Source organism: Heterocephalus glaber, unplaced genomic scaffold (assembly GCF_053883595.1).
Source record: "Heterocephalus glaber isolate CG9 unplaced genomic scaffold, H.glaber_assembly_v1.0 deba00001456, whole genome shotgun sequence".
In the NCBI taxonomy this organism is placed as follows: domain Eukaryota; kingdom Metazoa; phylum Chordata; class Mammalia; order Rodentia; family Bathyergidae; genus Heterocephalus; species Heterocephalus glaber.
Window position 1 is genome coordinate 277,748 of NW_028258304.1, and position 19,694 is coordinate 297,441.

A 19,694-nucleotide genomic window follows, 5' to 3' on the forward strand; every position below is an offset into this window, starting at 1 on the left:
TGTACCAGGGTACTTCATTTTATAGGTTGAATATTTTTGGCATTGAGATGACCTTTTTAAAAGTTCCTTTATTCCTTAGCTGGTATCTATTTTAAGTTTAATACATTCTTTAGATAAAATATTTTTTGATTATAATTTACTAGTATTTTAAAGCATATATTAATTTGTAATAATTTGATCCTTTTCAAATGGGAAAGGGAAGAGATGGAAGGAGTGGGGAGGGAGAGGAGGAAAAGGGAATGAAAAAAGAATGAGATGTGTTATGTTTCATGTATCAACTCCTCAAAAGTAATGTAATCATTATGCAATGCAAACATACACTAATAAAAACTAAAAAATATTTTGAGATTTAGCTTATTGATGATATCTTTAAAATTTAATACTGGATTTATCTTAATGCACAGTGAAAACTAATTCAGGCTAGAAGTTTTTCCTGAGGAGTATATCTGTGACCCTAAGGAAGACTCAAGTCAGCTAAAGGTAATCAATTCCTTTTGTAGGCATTATCCTGCACTGAAAACTCTGGAACATCTAGAACATACCTATCTGCCTCAAGTAAGCCACTATCGATTCTGCAAGGTGATGGTGGACAACATCCCCAAGCTTCGAGAAGAAATAAAGGATGTTTCTATGTCTGATCTCAAAGATTTTCTGGAGAGCATCCGCAAACATTCAGACAAAATTGGAGAAACTGCCATGAAGCAAGTAAGTCTTGGGTTTATATAGGTTGGACAGTGGTTTTTCATATATTCATTTGAACATGGACTTCTTTTGCCAAGTGTCTTGATTGTTTATCATTTTAAAAAAGCCCTTTATCTTTGTGGAAACATAATTAAAAATGTTTTTTATTATCTTAACAGAGCAGTGACCTATTGACTAGTATATTGGTTTGCTCTGTGGATGTCCATTAAATTGGATGTCCAAGAAACTAATCAGTTATGATGGTTTATATTGAGGATTTGAAAGAATTTAACTTTGTTGCTTTTTTTTCTTAACTAAATACTTCCTTTCACTTTGGATATTATTTGAAGTCCAAAGGACTTTAAAGTTCTTCTAGTTAATGACCCAACTTATGTACCTTTGGTTAATTATTTGCTATGTAAGCAAGGCATATGTTATATATGAACTTTTCTGATATTAACAGAAATCAATGAGAAAAAAATCTCATTGAGAAATGCTGTGAATTATAATCACAGAAAGGTTTTTTTGTCATTATGAATAAAAGTACAGTAATTATTTTCAGTAGTTCTTGCTCATTTGAAATTTAAGTCACCTTGATTTTATTAAACCTCTCAGTATACCTGATGATGTAGCTTACAACAATAAGTAAAACACTTAGTTGTTTATGGAAAGTGTTTTTTGGTTTCACAAACACCAATGTTCTTGAGTAGATTATTTGGAATTCTTACAGTCTGTGGAGAATGAGGGAAGAGATTTTATTTAGAACCATATTTTAGGTCTCAGCTAGCTTTGGTAATCTTAGTTTGGATGTCTCTTTGATTCTGTAAAAGAGGTTTGCCAGTTAACCTTTTTCCAAGAAAATGCAGGTATTCCACACCCCTCTTCTTTAAATTTTGCTGTATTTTAAAAAGTACAAAGTTAAAAACTATTATAATGAAAAATCTGGTAGATATAACCATGTCATTTTTTTTATAGTGGGACTGAAACAAAATTAATCATTGAAAATATACCTTTACATTGTTGGGTATAGAGATAAGGGTATCAAGTAAGACAAGTCTTTACTATATTTGACTAAGTTTTTATAAATTTTTAAAATAAGAAAGCCTAGTACAAAATATCTGTGGATGCTACCTTTTTAGGGTTGTTATGTTGGCTTTTGCCTGAAACTTTATTTTACTTCTTTTTTGATGAAAGAGGAATTCATTAAGAGTGTTATTACTGGGCCAGGGATTTAGCTCAGTGGTTCCGACACCTGCCTCGCAAGCGTAGGGACCAGAGTTCGATCCCCAGCACCAAAAAAAAAAAAAACCAAAACCAAACAAAAAGAATGTTATTACCTGGGCTGAGGATGTAGCTCAGTGGCGCTGCGCCTACCTGGCAAGTGCAAGGTCCTGAGTTGGATCCCCAGTTCTGGAAAAAAAACCCCAACAAAACAAAACAAAAGAATGTTATTACTTCTGCTGGGTGTGGTGGCACATGCCTGTAATCCCAGCCCTAGGGAGGCTGAGGCAGGAGGATTGTCTCAAGTTTGAGGTCAGCCAGGGCTACATAGTGAGTTCTAGGCCAGCCTGAACTACATAGTGAGACCTTGTCTCAAAAAAACAAAACAAAATAAAACAAAAAACCCCACAACAACAAAAAGAATGTTATTACCTCATTTAATATGAGGTTAGCTGGTCTCATTCCTTAATTATCTGAAGAAATGACTGCCCCTGGAAGGGAGGAGACTTGGTCAAGTTCAACTTGCAAAGGTCAGATTATATAGTAGAATTCAGGTCAGGTTGAAATTAATTTGTCTCCTATGGTACTCAGTCTGTGAAATTATTAGCTGTTTGCTTTACTTTTGTAATATAAAGAAATGGTAAAGAAATATTAAGTGAATTCAGGAATTTTAATGTGCTAAGTCTTCATTCCTCCTATAAAATTTTTCATCTCAAGAATTGTACTTATTGCGTGTATTATCTTATGCATATATATATGAAAAATCCTTGAATAAGAATATCTTACATATTTTAAAATTTTCTGTAGTACCTAGAAAGTAAGGATGATATGAGAGAGAAATTACTATGTACTTTGTATCTAGTAGAAGTTTAATAAATACTTGTTTGAATTCATGGATATTAGAGAAGAGGGCGAGGAAGCAGTTTCTCACTTATGTAAAGCCCCAAATGGCATTTCTCATTTGTGAATTTTTTCTTAACTCACGATGGTGATTTAGAGAGTCTCTACATTGAGTGTCTCTGCTATCTTTAGTATGGGCCGGGGATTTAGCTCAGTGGTTCTGCTGCCTGCCTCGCAAGCGCAAGGACCTGAGTTCAATCCCAGGTACCAAAAAAAAAAAAATGCTATCTTTAGTATGGATTTGAAGATTGTAGCAGAAGGGGAAAGATCAATGAGTATTGTACATGGAAATTTTTTAAGGGACAGCATGGATGCAAAGTATTCTTCCTTCTGTCCACATTCCATTCGTCAAAACTCCGTTACATGGCCATACCCATCTAAAAGGAAGGCTGGGATACGTAATCCTACTCTGTCCTTAAAATGAGGATGACACAAATTTAGTGACTAATAGCTGGTCTCTGGCACCCTCTGGTCATTAACTATTTATTTGGTGTTTTCCTATGCATAGACTACAGCCACTCCTTCCCTAAGAGAGACAGCCCAGTGGCTCATCTAGTCAGTACCTCCATCTAAAAGTCTGGTGTCTCCAGGATTCTCAGCTTTGTCTATCAGATTCAGATGTGGCTCTTCATGGGCTGATAACCACATAGCTAAAATTATTAGTTATGTGCACTTACACCAATACAGGGTAAGGAAGGTAGGATGGAATAATTATCATTTAGAAAAGGAAAGAATAGGAGACAAATAGTATTCTCTACTCCACAGCAATCATTCAGTCTTCTTGGGGAGCATTGGGACGTCTCTGAGCCTCAATAATAGGGAAACTTTGCTTAGTCTTTGGTTGTGGAAAGAACTCCTATGTCCATTGTTTTCCTAGGCTTCTAGGTAACATTATTTTTTCCTTATTTTTATCTAGTACACTTCTGAAGAGGATGTTGGGCAATAGACATTTGTTTGAAGACTCATTTTTCTCTGAATTTATGACTATATGTATAGATATATCTGCATTTACATTTACTTCTACATCTATTTATATCTTTCACTGACTGTTTTCTGCTCCTGGAAGTTTAGGGGTCTCAGGTTTATTTTAAGGCTCTGAACAGTTGCAAGTTTATTTAGTCCAGATTTGTGTTTTTTTGGCATAGTTCTCCCATGCTAGTTGCAATCTGTTACTTTCTAGTGGGTCCTGTGTGTACATTATACCCAATGTTCTTTCCTAAAAGAAGTTTCAAGAAAGGTTATGGAATTTTTTCCTGCCCTGTTTTGGGAAGTAGTAAAGGTAGGAGAGCGTAGCCCTTGACTGATGCTTTTTAGAGGTTTACTTTGAGGCTGTATTTAATAATCAGTGAGACATCCATATTGGAATTTAATCTCCACTTCAAGATTGAATCATATTGTTCTGCTACAAGTTTTCTTGGGAATTTATTGTTCAACTCTTTATTCTTTTTTCTTACCGTTTGGGCTCTATATGTATTTAGCTTTTTATCCCTCTGAGCCTAAAGTTTCTAGATTTCCATTCCCTATAATTTCAGTCTGAAAATTCTTTTTTGAGCTCATCTCGTTTATGTAATACTTTGCTAAAAGCAGATAGTAGATGCTAATGTACATGTAACTTTGACTCTTTGTTCACTCATAGTCTACATGCTACAGGTCCAGTAGGCATTTAGTATGCCTTTTCATTTACTACAGGGTCTAGTTTTTTCTCCCTGTATTGTAGCATTCTCCGGCCTTTTAGCTTGTTAAATATGTATCTTTGCTACTCTTTGCCTGACTACCAAACTAACAATATTTGTTTTAGTTTTAGTTGTTATTATTGTTATGGTAGCACCATACTTCTAACACTAGTTTCTGAATTTGTTAAACAATGCTGCCTAGTGTAATAAATTCCAAAGTCTTATAATAAAAGCTTTATTTTTTGCTTATATAAAGGCCAAAATGAGTATTTCCGGTGGGGTAGCTTTTCTCCAAGGGATGATCCACGGATCAAGACTCTTCTCACTTGTACTGGTCAGCCTATACCTTCCATTGGTGCAGCAGAAGAAAAAGAAGGTGAACAAGTCATGAGTTTTTTTCTGAACCAAGCTCATAAGGGACAAATATCACTTCTGCCAACATTACATTGGCACTGCAAAGGAGGCTTGGAAATACCGTCAAGCCATGTGTCCAGGAGGAAGAGGAAATGGGTATGCTGAGCAGCTAGCTAGTTACTTCTGGAACCTGCTATCATAGAACATAGTAGAACAATAAATATTTTCCATGTCTCGTGCCTTTTTCTTCACAGTTGTCATCCTTTTGTCATTCCCCACCATGAATTTACTAATTCAGTTTTTAGCATATTGAAGCTTTATTATTTTTAGTTCAGTAATCATAATTTTGACTTTAAACAATTTTTTTCTTACATTGTTCTTATAGGAACTTCCATTTAAAATATTTCTAAGAATCATTGAGAAAACAGATTTGAAGGTCTTAATATCTATTGTTGGCTTGGTATTTTCTAGAAATTATGTAGATGACTGCTTTTTCTTGGTGAACATCCCTCCTTTCATTCTTTTGTCTTTTAAGTTGCTACAGGAATGCATGGGTAGACTTTGTCCTTAGTACAATGAACTGATAGGGCCAGGTTGGTCAATTGGCTTCTTTTGGTCTATATAAGCCAAAACAAATCACTAGAATGTTCTAGTGAACCTGTTGGATTCCAGGTTTTTTTTTTTTTTTTTGGATGGTACTAGAGATTGAACCTTGGGTCTTCACCCTTATATCCCTAGCCCTTTCTTATTTTAATTTTCAGAGGGTTTTGTTATGTTGCCAAGTGTGGACTTGAAGTTGTGATCCTACTATCTCAGCCTCTGCGTGGTAGGATTTCTGGCATCTGTCGCCATGCCCAGTTGCTCCAAGTATTTAATTGAGATTATAATTTTAAGCTGTTAGTTGTCCAATTTCATCGTACTATTTGAGGATGATGTAAAATATATGTAATTTATCCATTCATCTGTATTTTAGATTTTATATTGACTTTAGATAGAACTTTATCATTAGGAAACTTTATGCTTTGATTGCATGTGGTTGGCAGAATTGTAAGATGGCCCCAAGATTCCTGCCTCCTGGTGAGTACGTCCTGTAAAGTCTCTTCCCTCTGGGTGGATAGGCTTGACATACTCAGTGTGCTTCTTCAGTGGGTCAGGAGATTAGAGATAGGAAAAGAGAAATTCAAAGCTGCAGATGATGCTCTGTTGTTGGTCTTGAACAGTGGTGGACAAGGCCACGTGGCAGGAAACTGTAGGAAGCCTTGAGTTGCTGAAAGTGATCTCAGTTGATAGCAGCCAGAAAATGAGGACCTCAGCCTTATAACCACAAGGATCTACATTCTGCAACAACCTGAATAAGCTTAGAAGAGAATCCTCAGCTCCAGTAAGGTTGAAGCCCTGAATGCCACCACGATTCTAGCCTGGTGCGATTCTGAGCCAAAGGACAAGCTGAACTCCTGACCTGTGGAAACTCTGACATAGTAATTGTGTGTGGTTTTAAGCTGCTAAGTTTGTGGTAGTTAGTTACATAGTAAAAGAAAAATGAATGCACTCTATTATTTTGGCTTCAAATAGAATTACTTTTTACCAAATTACATGTTTCTATTTTGCCTGTGGATTAAGGAAACAATGGCATGGACTAATTTAAAATTATATCTAGCTAGATGCCTGTCTTTCAGGTACCTGGGAAACTGCAGAAAAATCAGAAAATGTACAGGTGTGAAAATTGGGATAGAAGTTCATTCATTTACCAGACTATGAGGAGGAGTAAAAAATTGTTCATTTTACTGCCTGTCATTATATTGAATTTTAAGTTAGGTAGCATGTTTGTATTTAAAAATTGCTTTCATATTCTTATATTGCATTTTTGTTATTATTGTTTTTAACATGGTGTTGTATTGAGATCATTCAGTGGACCCATATGTGGGTTCCACCATGGAAAATACAGCCAACTTTAAAGCAGGTAGAAAATCTCTCCATTTTATCATACTCCATTTTCTGTGTTGATGTTTTTCCTGTGTGCCTCTAAAATACTTTGCATATCTTATTTTGGAATTATCACTTTCACTTGAGATTAAAAAAATGTCTAGAGTTCTTTATTGTCACCTGTTTTCTAGTGTTCTTTTTGAAATGGATTTCTGAAATTCACTTGTTAAGGAATGATTCCTGTAGTAGGGAAGTTATTTTTCTTATTTGGATTAGTTTGCCTTTAGCCTTTATGGGGCTGAATAACATTTTTAACGTAAACATTTGTGGCTCTGTTGATTTCTGTGTGATGCCCTTTAACAAAAAGAAGGACTTTATTTACTTTTTAAAATTCTAACTTGCCTTTGCCAAATTATATGGGTTGTATAACAATGTTAAGGAAAGGAACTGATGATCTATAAAAGAAATTGAAGGCTCTCAGGCATTCTTCCTCTAGTAATTTAAAAAATTTTTATTTGAGACTACATCTAGTTATGTATTCTAGGCTGGCTCCTACTTGCAGTCCTCCTGTCTCAGGCTTCTAAGTGCTGGGATTGCAGGCATATACCACAATGCCCAGCTCAGTAACTGATTTTAAAGAAACTGACTCTTCAGCAAGATTAGTTGTCACCATGATTTTTTTCAACCCTTGACTTTTCTTGGTTAAGTCTTGACTAGAGCAAAATACTTCTGTCTTGAGTTACCTTGCCACCATAGTATTTGGTGGAATCAGGTTCCTGTAGGAAAAGAGGTAAAATTGATTTCCAAAAAGGATTGGTTGAAAGTTGATTTTAAAAGGAGTCAGACAATCTGATTCCTACCTTATCTATAAACCAAAGTTGAGGGTACAAGTACGCAACTGAAAATAGAGGGAAGGGCAATAAATGTATAATAAATGTTAAGATCCATCCCCTCCCCATAGCTCTGTTTCCTAATTTGGGTCCAAGAATTGGATGGTGCTCTGAATAATTTGAGTATCTCAAGAGAAAATTCCAAAAATATGTTCGTTGGACAGTCCCCCCAAAAATGGGTGAGTCAGATCACTTTCAAGTACATGATTGATACTTCAATCAACTTTTTAGTGTCCCATTTTAAACTATGAGCAAATACCTGTGGATCAGCAGGCATTTGAGTAAAGCCTCTATCTAGCCTGAAAGTTAGAGGTCAGAACAAACAATATAAAGAAACAATTTGGGGAAAATAGAGACTGTGTAAAAATAGAGAAATGTAATAGCCAAACCAACCAGTCTATCATAAGTAGCATTAGAAAGATAAAAAATCAATAAGAAGTGAAAAACAAGATCAGAATGCTATATAAAAAATACAGCAACAAAGAAGACTATAGAAGAATTAAAAATATGAGAGTAGAAATCAGTTAAAGAAGGATTTGGAAGAGGAAGTTGAGGAAATCTGTGGAGAAGAGTAAAAAGACAAAAAGATGGAATATGTGAAATGGAAAAGATATAAGGATATCAGCATCACTCTAGGAGATCAGTTAAAATTAAGGATTCTAGGAAAAAGAAAGCAGAGAAAAGAGAAAGAATTCATCATAGAAATGATACAGGAAAATTTCTAGAATTCTAAGACATGAATTTCCAAATTAAAAGATGATGTGCCCAATAAAAGGGATGAAAATAGACTTGTATCAAGATGTGTTGTAAAAGTCAGAATCCAGAAGATAAAGAGAAAATCTTAAATGCCTTGAGGGAAAGAAAACAGTTTATATAAACAAAATTTGGGATCAAAAGTTGTTTGGGATTTCACAGTAGCTTTACTGGATGCTAGATTAAGATAGAGGAGTCTTGGCCAGGGATTTAGCTCAGTGGTTCTGCTGCCTGCCTCGCAAGTGCAAGGACCTGAGTTTGATTCCTGGTACCAAAAAAAAAAAAAAAAAAAAAAGAGCAGTCTTTCAAGTTCTGAAGGAAAGCTGGAGGTATGGCTGAATGATAGAGTGCTTGTCTAACATGTACAGAGCCTTTGAGTATTAGTCAAGTTTCCCATTACTGGGACAAAATACTTGATACTTACAATTTAAAGGAGGTAAGGTTAATTTGGCTCACAGTTTCTGGGGGCTTCAGTTAATGGTTGGCTTCAAGGCAAAAACAGCATTGTAGACTGGAATGGTTGAGCAAAGCTACTCAACCCTTGGCAGCTAGGCAGAAGAGAGAGAAGCTGGAGTGGGGGACAAGAACACACCTTTTCAGGTCATGCCCATAGTGATCCACCTCTTCTGACCAAGTCCCATCTTCCAACAGCATATTCAGCTCTAAACTCATCAGTAGATCAACTCACTGATGAGTATGATGCCTCCATGATCTTATCACCTTTCAGAGGCCCCACCTCAGAATACATGATGTTTTTGATGGACTTTTTTTTTTTTTTAAGACAGTCTCCCTGTGGAGCCCAGGCTGAACTTGAACTCCACTCCATAATGCCTCGTCCTCCTGGCTCAGCCTCCCAAGTGCTGGGATTACAGGTGTGCCCAGCTTCAGAGGGACTTTTTTTATTCAAACCATAACACCTGGGTTTAATCTATAGTACCACAAAAAAAGTTTCTCAGGGAAAATGGTTACTCATCTATGTTTCTATACGTAGCCAAAAAACCAAGAAACTGTGAGGGTGAGATAAAGATGTTTTCAGGATTAAAAGGCCTTCATAATTAACTTCTCTAGGACATGAACACACACAAGAAAGAAGATATGAGATTTGTGATATAGAGGAGAGAGGAAAATGGAGTTCCTAAAATAACGATTAAAAGAGCACTTGATTGACAGGGAACTAGTGGGCAGAAAGTGCAACCAGTATAAACTGAAGCATTTAAGACAGTTTAAAAGAAATATTCTAAGAAGATGAAAGTGATAGAATCTGCATGTGTTCATGAATAATGAAAGGAAATTCAGATAGTTGGGGGAGAGTTTGGGAACAAAGCAGTAGAAAACAAACAGAAAAACACAAAAATTATTAACTCCAGAGAACAAAAGTTGTGTAAGAAAGGAAAGTGATTCTAGTATCTTATATGGATCAACTATGGATTGTATTTATATAGTTGTAATACTTAAATGTTAAAAATTTATTTATTCCATTGAATACCTGTGTTTGTAACGATAGGTGAATGGATACTGTCTGTAGATATGGGGTGCTATGTTAAAAATGTGAAAGAGAACTAAATCCTTATCTTCCTTAGGAGAAAGTTAGTAGATTATGTTTTAATCTAAAAGAAACAAAAGCAAAAACCCACAGCAGCCAAACGATAGAAGCAACCCAATTATCTATTGACAGATGGATAAACAAAATGTACCGTATATATAAAAATGGAATTTTATTCAGTCTTAAAAAGGAAGAAAAATTTGACACACCTGACAACATGGATGAACCTTGGAGACATTAAACTGGGTGAAATAAGGCCAATATAAAAGGACAAATATTGTATGAGTCTGGTTACTTGATGTTTTTAGAATAGTCAGATTCATAGAGACAGAAGATAGGCTGAGGTTTTCTGGAGGATGTGGGAAAAAAAGATGGTGGCTGAGTGTTAAATGGATACTAGGTTTCATTTGGGGAAGATGAAAGTTCCAAAGATGGGTGGTTGTAATAGTGGTACAACACTGTGAATATACATAATGCCCCAGAACTATACACTTAAAAATGGTGAAAGTGATAATTTTTATGTTACATTTATTTTACTATAATAAGAAATAAGAAAGAAGAAAAGTGAGTGGCAGTGTATGGCTGTAGTTTGAACACTCAAGAGGCTGAGGTGCGAGGGTCATGAATTCCAGGCCAGCCTTGAGTTTTTAAGATCCACATTTACTTGTCTTTGGAAGACAGCATGTGTTCTTCTGCACTCTTTTGGTTGCAGAATAAATGTCACTCTGGCCTACCTCTCATTACTGCAGGCCCATACACTAATACTCAGGCACATGTTCTGGTGGGCTGAGTGAATAGTCTTTGTGCTGCTGGACAAGAAGATGGGAGAAAAGTGGGAAGTAGGACAATGATGGAAAATAATGCTGGTATCATCGGCTTGGCATCAGTCATGGGGAGAGCCAGCATTATTTCATTATTTCGTTGGAAAACTTAACTTTCTCTTAAATTTAAAATAAAGGAACATGACCTACACTGAAGTTTTTTGGGTGGTTTGTACAAGAACTGAACTTCATTTCTTTATAATATGTGGGGATTTCCTCTTGCCCCAAACTAATGTGGAAATAAGGTTCACTTCACTGAACTGTTTTTTTTTTTTTTCAGTACCAGGGATAGTACCTTGTGCTATCGAGGTAGGCGCGGTGCCACTGAGCTAAATCTCCAGTCCCTGAACTCATTTTTAACTTTGACCTTGAGGCTAACACTTTACACCTAAGTCATGAAAGGGAAAGGAATTAATCTTATCATAAAGTAGATGCTATGTAGTTGTGTTTTCATTATATAGTTTAACCTCTGAAATATGCAACAACATGAAAAGTTATTTAAAATGATGCTTTAGACATAATATGTAAATGTACAGTCTGAGTGCTGTTACACAAACACACTAGGGGCCAGGAACAATCACAGATCATTATCAGATTAAGTCTGGCTCTGGTCAGGCACTGCCAGTCTCCCTTTTCACAAGGTGGACTTGTATTTCCAGTTGTATTTTCATATCACAACTTGGAATAAATGATCACAACTTACATTTACTAGGTAGTGATCTCTCATTACATACCTGAAAGAGCATTTTTGTGTTACATATATATATATATATAAAGTTACTATCTTACTTTGCTTGGATATAGATGGTGTTTTCTCAAGTTAAATGGTACAGCTGCATGATTGAAATATAAGACATTTTTAAAAAGAACTGCTTCTCTTTTACTTCCCATCTCTTTAATGTAGTTAGTTCTTTTTGTTTCCCCTTTTCCTATCTTTTGCTTTTCTTCCTTTTTCCCTCCTTTTCTTTCCTTTTCTTTCCTTCTCTTCCTTTCTCTGCTTCGTTATTTCTAGAAATCCTGCTTAAAATTTGAGGATTCAGCTTCTTCCTGAGTTGATTTCCATGTTAGCTGCCCCAATTTGGAGTCTTTGAAAACAAATGCAGAGATAATATCTAAATTCATAATAAAATTTAAATCGAGTTTGAGAGCCATGATATATACATATATATGTAAAAAATAAATATCCATATATCCCCCATATATACACAAACATACATTTTTAAAAAGGTGTGTGGATGATGGTTCTTTGATATAAAAATAATTTCAAGATCCAATCAGTCCTGGCTCCTCCCAGATTCCAGATTTCTTTAATATTCTGATTTATCTTCATGTTAATGTTAATTCTAATCATAACACCAAACAGGGATACCAAGAGCATGTTTTAAAATGAGTATAAATTTTGTCATTTTTTACTTAAATATAATCAGTCTTAGACTCTGCCTTCTGATAGTAGCTCCATCTACTATATGAATTCCATCTTAAATTTGATGAGTGTTTTTTTTATATTCAGTTACTTTCAACCTTCAGTTTAGATCGATTTAAGATAATTCTATAAACTAGATCTCATGAACCATAATTGATAAGCTTGGTCATTTCAATTTTTTTTTTATTTTTTAGTTTTTTCATTTATGCCAGAAGGGATCATTAATACTCAAGGAAATAGGATGTTTATGAAATTATAGAAGTTACTATAACATTTTATAAACAAGAATTCTAAGTAATCAAATAGTATAGTCAAATAGAAATTAACCGAAGCTACTTTAAAAAATTAAGTCTGATTATATTGATTATAAGTACTTTTAAAATAATAATCTAAGAATACAGATCCTTTAGACAAAGAATTGGGATCATTGCTGGTATCCTCAAAGACCATAGCATTTGCTTGATATATATTTGACTTGTAATTGCAAACTAAGAGAGATGATGTCTTATCCTCTCACTATGCAGTTGTTGTACAGAAACAGAATAGCAATCCACCTTCCAGTTTTTCTTAGAGAGTAAGCTTATATCATTCTTCATCAGATCTTTGTAGAAAATTTTTTATTTCTAGAAAAACTTTTGTAGTATCTTTAGTAATAAAGATTATAGGTTTTGGAGTCAAGAAAGCTGGATTAAAACCTGGAACTTAAATGGATGGGACAAATTAATCTAAGCATTAGTTTCTTTCTTTATTACTGAGAGTCATATAAGATATTACATGGCAGACAATAAATATGGGATTTTTGACTTTTTATTTGAGATCTGTGTGATTTTATTAGACAGTTGAACTCTTCCATTGAAGTATTGATAGCCAGATACCGTTAACCTTACTATCTTTTTATCAAATGACTATAACTATATATTTTTCCATGATTTTTTTTTTTTTTTGGTACCAGGGATCGAACTCAGGACCTTGTGCTTGCGAGGCAGGCCCGGTGCCACTGAGCTAAATCCCTGGCCCTCTGTGAATGTTTTTAAACAAACTGATTTGGGAGGATATAAACTTTTAGAGAAGATTTTTTTAAGCATTAAGAGGTTTTTTTCTTACTATTTTCAGGCTTCTATGTTAAGAAATGTGGTTTTAAAAAAACTGTATTTGTAATGGTAAATTTTAATGTCAGTGAGAAACTAAACCCTAGGTCTACCTTAATAAGCAGTTCAGACCATAGCGATTAATGAGTCTTAAATGGATCTCCTTATTTACTTGCAGTAAATTTGATTTTGAGCTCTTATCCTTTTTGTCTTCTTCAAATAACTTCACTGTGCATCTAGTGGTTGTGTTTCTCCATTAGTTGAGCAGTACACCAAACTTCTCATCTCCTTGTATGCTGATACTTCTTGGAAAGGACAATTCAATTCATTGGTGGCCTGCAATTTTTTTTTCACCAACTCTAGATCCCTTCCAAGGATGTAGAATGTTGTGAAGCCCATTTTGAGGTTTGGATCTAGAGCCCTCCCCAGCTTCCCATGGTATGTTCTCTGACATGAGGCATAACTGTGACTAGCCCTGGAGAAATCCACTTGAGAATTCCTAGGATTGTGTTCTCAGCAGGGCTTTAATCTCATTCTCTGCAAGATGTTTTCTTTACTGAGCATGAAAATGCCATGGAAATAATACTAAGGGAACTCACATGCAAAGGAAGAAGAATAAGAAAAGAAAAAGAAATATTAAACATGTTCAGGAGAGCTGGAGCAGTGGACCTAAAGATAGTGGAAGGAATCTGGCTAGTTGTGTTTTCTCACGTCCTTGTAGATCTCTTTGAAAGTTTTAGCAAGTAACCCTAGTGTAGTTTAAAAAATGTTTTAAATTACATTTGTAAAGTTAATTTTGCATATGTGTACATAAGTCACAAAGTATGTGTACATAACCTTTGTTATCAAATTTTCTCTCTATCCGCGTATCCCCCAACAAACACTTGATTTGTTCTTCACACCTATTGTCTTGCCCTTTTCAGGATATATAAATGGAATATTGTGGTTTTATGATAGTGTCTTCTAGTGAGAAATGAAAAATGTACATAAATAGCAGGAATACAATGTAGAATAAAGATAAAACATTAGGAGAATCTAGAGAAAAGGGAGATCTCTTAACAGATATGTGAGATATTGTAGAATTAATAATAAAGTGTCATTTAAATTAAATTTGGATATATGGTATTCCAGTTCCTACTGGTACAGAACAAACTATCATAAGACATAACAGTTGGAAACAGCAATCATTTTATTCAGCTTATAAACAGTGTAGTTAGGGATTTAATCAGGGGACAGGGAAGATAGCTTATCTGTGCCCCAAGATGTCTGGAATCTTAGCTGGGAGGATTTTAAGGCTGGGAATGGCTTAGGTCTGGGAGGAGGTTTCAGCATCTCCATAGAGATGGCTTGAGGCAATGTGCTGTTATGAGTGTTCACAAATGGCCTTTCCTCATAGACATTATGGTCTTGAGGTGCATCCATTTACCTAAAATGTCTCATTTATCCTTCTTTATGGCAGAGTAGTACTCCATTGATATAATAACCACATTTTCTTTATTCCTTTTGAAGAGAGAGTTACATTGTCTAGCTTCCTCTGCCCCAGACCCCTTGCCCTGGTACACATATACCCTTCTCCCTCTCCTCCACAGAGTTAGCTGTTCTTTGAATGAATGACTGTGGGAAAATATTACATTAGAAAATAATTACTCTTCCAAAAATGTGTTCACAGATAAATTTTTGTGAATGTCATCTGTGTATATGTCTCGCTTAAAGGTTTCCAAATGAATCCAGAAGGGATACACTCATATGGGGAAGAAGCAATAAACCAAAATTTTTAAAATATCATGTGTTTAGACAATAAATACTGTATAAACCATATTTTTTAGATAACCTATAGGTTTTATTTTTCTGTCCCAATTGAGCTTGGTTTATTCTTTTCTTTGACCATTGATCATGAAATATAACAGGATAGGCTGGGAAGAACATTCACTGGGTAATAAGGACTACCAGAAACTTTATTTATTGCTAGGCTACTCACTGTTTGATAATGTGGCATTTTTCTTAATTCTCCTTGTTTAAAATCTTAAGAAAGAAATGAACCTCTAACCAAAAACAGGTTAAAAAACAAGTTAAATATTTGCAGTTGAAAAGTGACAGATGGCCACATAAGTTCTTTTTTCTAGGTTTCTGTGATTTAAGATTTAGAGGCTTACTGGCTTTTGGACCTGACTATGTTTGGATGGATACTTAATTTATTAGAAAGTGAAAGGATAAATGACCCCACTGAGCTGGCAAAAGACTGGGAAGAATGGGAAATGGCCATATTATTAAATGTCTTTATTGTTTGCAAGAGGATACTAAAAGAGTAAATGTCAGGAGTTTATACTTTGACTTAAAAGTTTTCAACTAACCACATTTTGTTTTGAAAGCTTGCAAAAAAGTTATTCTATTGACAAGTTAAGACTGTTTTACTTTCTTGACATACTTTTCTTATTGTATATCTATAGTAAATCTATAACAGCTTTCAATTTGTGTGTGGTATGTGGCATGTGTGTGTGTGTGTGTGTGTGTGTAGAAGAAAAAATTTTCTGCAGATTAGGGCCATTGTTTGAGGCGAAAGAAGAGTCTTTGTCAGGTTGTAGTACCTGTGTGTGTGTGTGTGTATGTGTGTAAATTCAGAAGCCAGCTCATCATTGAATCCTTATTTTTTAAGTATTAAAGATTTTTGAAAATTGGGAAAACATTACTTTAGAAATCAGAGTGGGCTATTATGGGAGATGATTACCCTCTATGGCAGTGAGAGGCTAATGAGATTGGGAGACAAGTAGGGAGTTTGAGAGGCCTTGTTTTTTTAAAAATAGGCTTGCAGTGCTGATAGTTAAGATATGTTCTGTGCTGTGGCAAAACATGAACATGGTGGCAAAATACCACAATGAAGAAAGTGGACTTTAAATTACAGGAGACCTACTTGCAGAGCATTAGGTGACAGGAAATCTGGGGCAGGTGTTTGGAAGAGGGGAACCTGCAGCTAGGGTAGACCTCAGGAGGTGGAACTAAAGATGATAATTAATCATTGGCAGTGTCTGAGGACATGTGTCTGAATTGGTTTCATGTTTTTACCTCTCCAGAATCTAGCACCCCATTCAGGAAATTCTTATTTTTATTATATATGCATTTCTTTTGAGATGGGAAGGGTTCTTAGGCATTCAAGGACAGAGAATCTTCATGAATAATTAATTAATTAAGTTTAATGTGTTTCTGCTTTTCTTAGGTGATTAATTTCTTAAAGGAAGATGAAATTTATCTTTGAAATCTTAGGTGAAATTTTTTCACTTAAGTATAGTTTTATCTTGACTCTTCTCTAGTGAACTTTGTTATACCAGTGATTTTTAAAAATTTGAGTAAAATATATATGACATCAAATTGACCATTTTAATTATTTTTAAATCTGTAGTTCTATTACATTAAGTACATTAATGTTTTTGTACAATTACTGCCGCCATCTATCTCCAGAACTTGTTTTTATTTTCCCAAAGGGAAATCCTGTAACCAGTGAATTTTGAACTTATAATTTGTGGCTAGTACTAATAAGCTAATCAAGTCATTACATGTGTTGAGGAACTCACTGTGATCTCTTGGCAGGGAAGAAAACAAAGCAAAGAAAAAAAGTAGACTCTCATGACAACTTTTAAATTTAATAAGTAGACTGTCTCTAATTTTATAGATGTTTTTCTGTTATTCAGTTTCATTGAGAGATTTGTTTAGAATCAGAGTGGGAGTAACCTTTATTATCTTCTAGTCTTTGGTGGTTAATATAGATAACTTGGTGTGTGTTTGCGTGCGCTCAACAGAGAAAGGCAGACTGTGTTCTTTGTATCTTACAAGATCTGTAGAAAGCTATATTTTATCTTAGATTTTGTATAATGATGTTAAAGGTTAAAGTGTGGCTTGAACCATGGTAGTCTTAGTCTACTTGAGAGCTATACTACCCTTAAACATGGTAAATTTATCCTGGTGTCAGATAATATAAGGCTAAGGAGTGTCTCTTTTTCAGTACTATCACATTATTTTTTTGACTTAGGCCAAAGTCTGTTATTAATTTATACCTTTACTTCTAACAAAGTATATAAGAAAACAAATGGCAGAAATGCAGAATGACTTCAGCTCCTTTCAGTCTGCTAAACGTATGGGCTTCCCAGCTGTCCTGATGAGGAAGGCTGTGACCTAACTGCGAATATATTCTATTTGACTTTTTGGTATATCTTCAAGGAGTGTTTGGTCTATTAACTTTGCAGAAGAGAGCGATCTATAGCAGTAGTTCATAAACATTTTAGGAGCTTAATCTTTGAAGAACCCAATGAAAGTCATGAACCTTCTCTTTGGAAAAATTATCTTGTGCACATAAATTTTTCATAAAATGTCAGGAGATTTAGACACTATCTTTATATATTTGATTATGTATCTCTTGTGGGAGCCTACCAGGTTATTAAGATCCAGTACGAGCATCAGAATCAGTGAAATGTTTTGGGAAGCTGGTTTTTTCTGGTCTTATGATTTGCAAAGGGTCCACAGTAGAAAGGTTTGAATAAAATTAGGACTTTTTCAGTGTTTAATTTTATACCATTAGTGAAAATGAGGCTTCCTTCATGAACACATTGATAAATAGGTTCAGGATGTTGGTAAATGTTTCTGATTAGCCAAATTTAAATAGTAAATAGACAAATGTCAGCGAATAAGTTGACTCGTATTGCTGTTTTGCTTTGAGCAATGGTACAGTTAGATAAAGTTTTATTTCCTTACTTTGGTTTAGTGATGTGTTTCTCATATGTGCTTTTGTCACTTTTTTTTCCTTTCTTTTTTCTCTCTCCTTTCCTTCCCTCCTCCCTTCCTTCTCTTTTTTTTTTTTTTTTTTTTTGGATACTGGGGATTGAACTCAGGACCTTGCGCTTGCAAGGCAAGCTCTGTGCCACTGAACTGAATCCCTGGCCCTTCCCTTCCTTCTCTTATCGTGTGTGTGTGTGGGTGTGTGTGTGTGTGCGCACAAACATGTATTAGGGATTGAACTTGGGGTCTTTGTTACATCCCCAGCCCATTTTTAAATTTTGGTATTGTTTTTTGTTTGTTTGTTTGAGACAGGGTCTTGCTATATAGTTCAGGCTAGCTTTGAACTCACTCTGTAGCCCAGGGTGGCCTCAAACTTGGAGCAGTCCTTCTGCCTCAGCGTCCCTAGGGCTGGGATTACAGGCATGCACCACCACGCCTGGCCCCCATTTTAAGTTTTGAGACAAATCTTGCCAAGTTGTTAGGTTACCTTGGCTGGGCTGTAATTTGTTATTATCCTTTCTCAGCCTCCCACAGTGCTGGGATTACACGTGTGTGTCACCATGGCTGGCTTCCCTCCTTATTTCTGTTGTAAGGTAGTATGGAAGATACAGGGCAGGACAAAAAAGCAGTGAAAAATGTTCTGATTTTGATTGAAATAGCTAGAGATAGCATAGTATGCATAAGCTTAAAATTGGTATCTATTTAAATGTTAATATTATGTGTGACACGAGAGGCATTTTACTTTGGTGTGGACCTTCTTCTTCATGGAAAAAATGCCCCCCTTTTTTGGTATTGGTGACTTTACCTGTTAATCATTGTTCTAGAGAAACTGAGGGCTAGTAGGCAGTAGCTCTCTTGGCTTTCAAAACTTTTATTCCTCTACTACCTTTGTCTGTATCAGCCTATATTATTTCAATTCTGGTTTTAGAGGAGGAAGCTGCCACGACCCTCATAGCATAGGGTCCGAAGCCGGGGAGAGCAATGGGAGATGAAGAAAATTGAAAAAAAACAAGAAAGAAAGATACACACCAAGATTATGCTTGAAAGCTGGGACCAGGTGGAACCACCTGTCGAGAGCTAGTGGCTGCCTGGAGTCCCACGTGCTCTTTATTTATACTGGAAGGCAAACAGGAAGAGAAGGCGGGGCAAACAGTGCTATGTGGTCTATGTGGCCTATGTGGCCTAGGCAGAACATAGCGTGATTGTTTTGTGATCCGGTCATGAGCAGGAAGGGAACAAGGAAGGATACATAATATAACTGTCTCCTGGGGCTGTACCATCCAGTGTCTACAATATGGAAGAGAAAGGAAGTATGGAGGATAAAGGGAGTAGGGAGGAGCCGAATGACCATCTTCAGGCTCAGCCCGTGGCAGGAAGCTGTTCTTTCTGGCAAAGCTATTTCTTCTACTTGTACCCAGGCTTGTTTCTGTGTTCTCTGTTAATCCCTTTATCTCTTCTCTTTAGTTTTCCACCTTACCCTCTGCAGTGACTCTTTCTACTTAACACTTGATACACCCAAGTCTCCATCTTTACTATTTATATCACTGCACTACTTCTTCCTATCACTGAGTAACCACGTGCTTTCCTTCCAATAGTTCCTATCTCATTGAATGGACTTATTATTAATATAAGATGGAAATATGCCATGATGAGTAATTTG

The 19,694-nt window shown here is 35.6% G+C and overlaps 1 protein-coding gene across 11 annotated transcripts in view; it reads left to right on the forward strand.

The window, feature by feature from the left end:
• Positions 1-19,694, forward strand: part of Exoc6b (exocyst complex component 6B) — a 721,832-nt gene that overhangs the window by 168,175 nt on the left and 533,963 nt on the right. For all 11 annotated transcript variants that reach the window (XR_015452923.1, XM_087215909.1, XM_087215910.1 and 8 more), the window contains one exon: positions 501-705. Coding sequence is in view for 10 of the 11 variants with exons in the window: in XM_087215909.1 (XP_087072035.1) it covers positions 501-705 (205 nt within the window). In the remaining variant the exon portion in view is untranslated. The remainder of the gene's footprint in view (positions 1-500; positions 706-19,694) is intronic.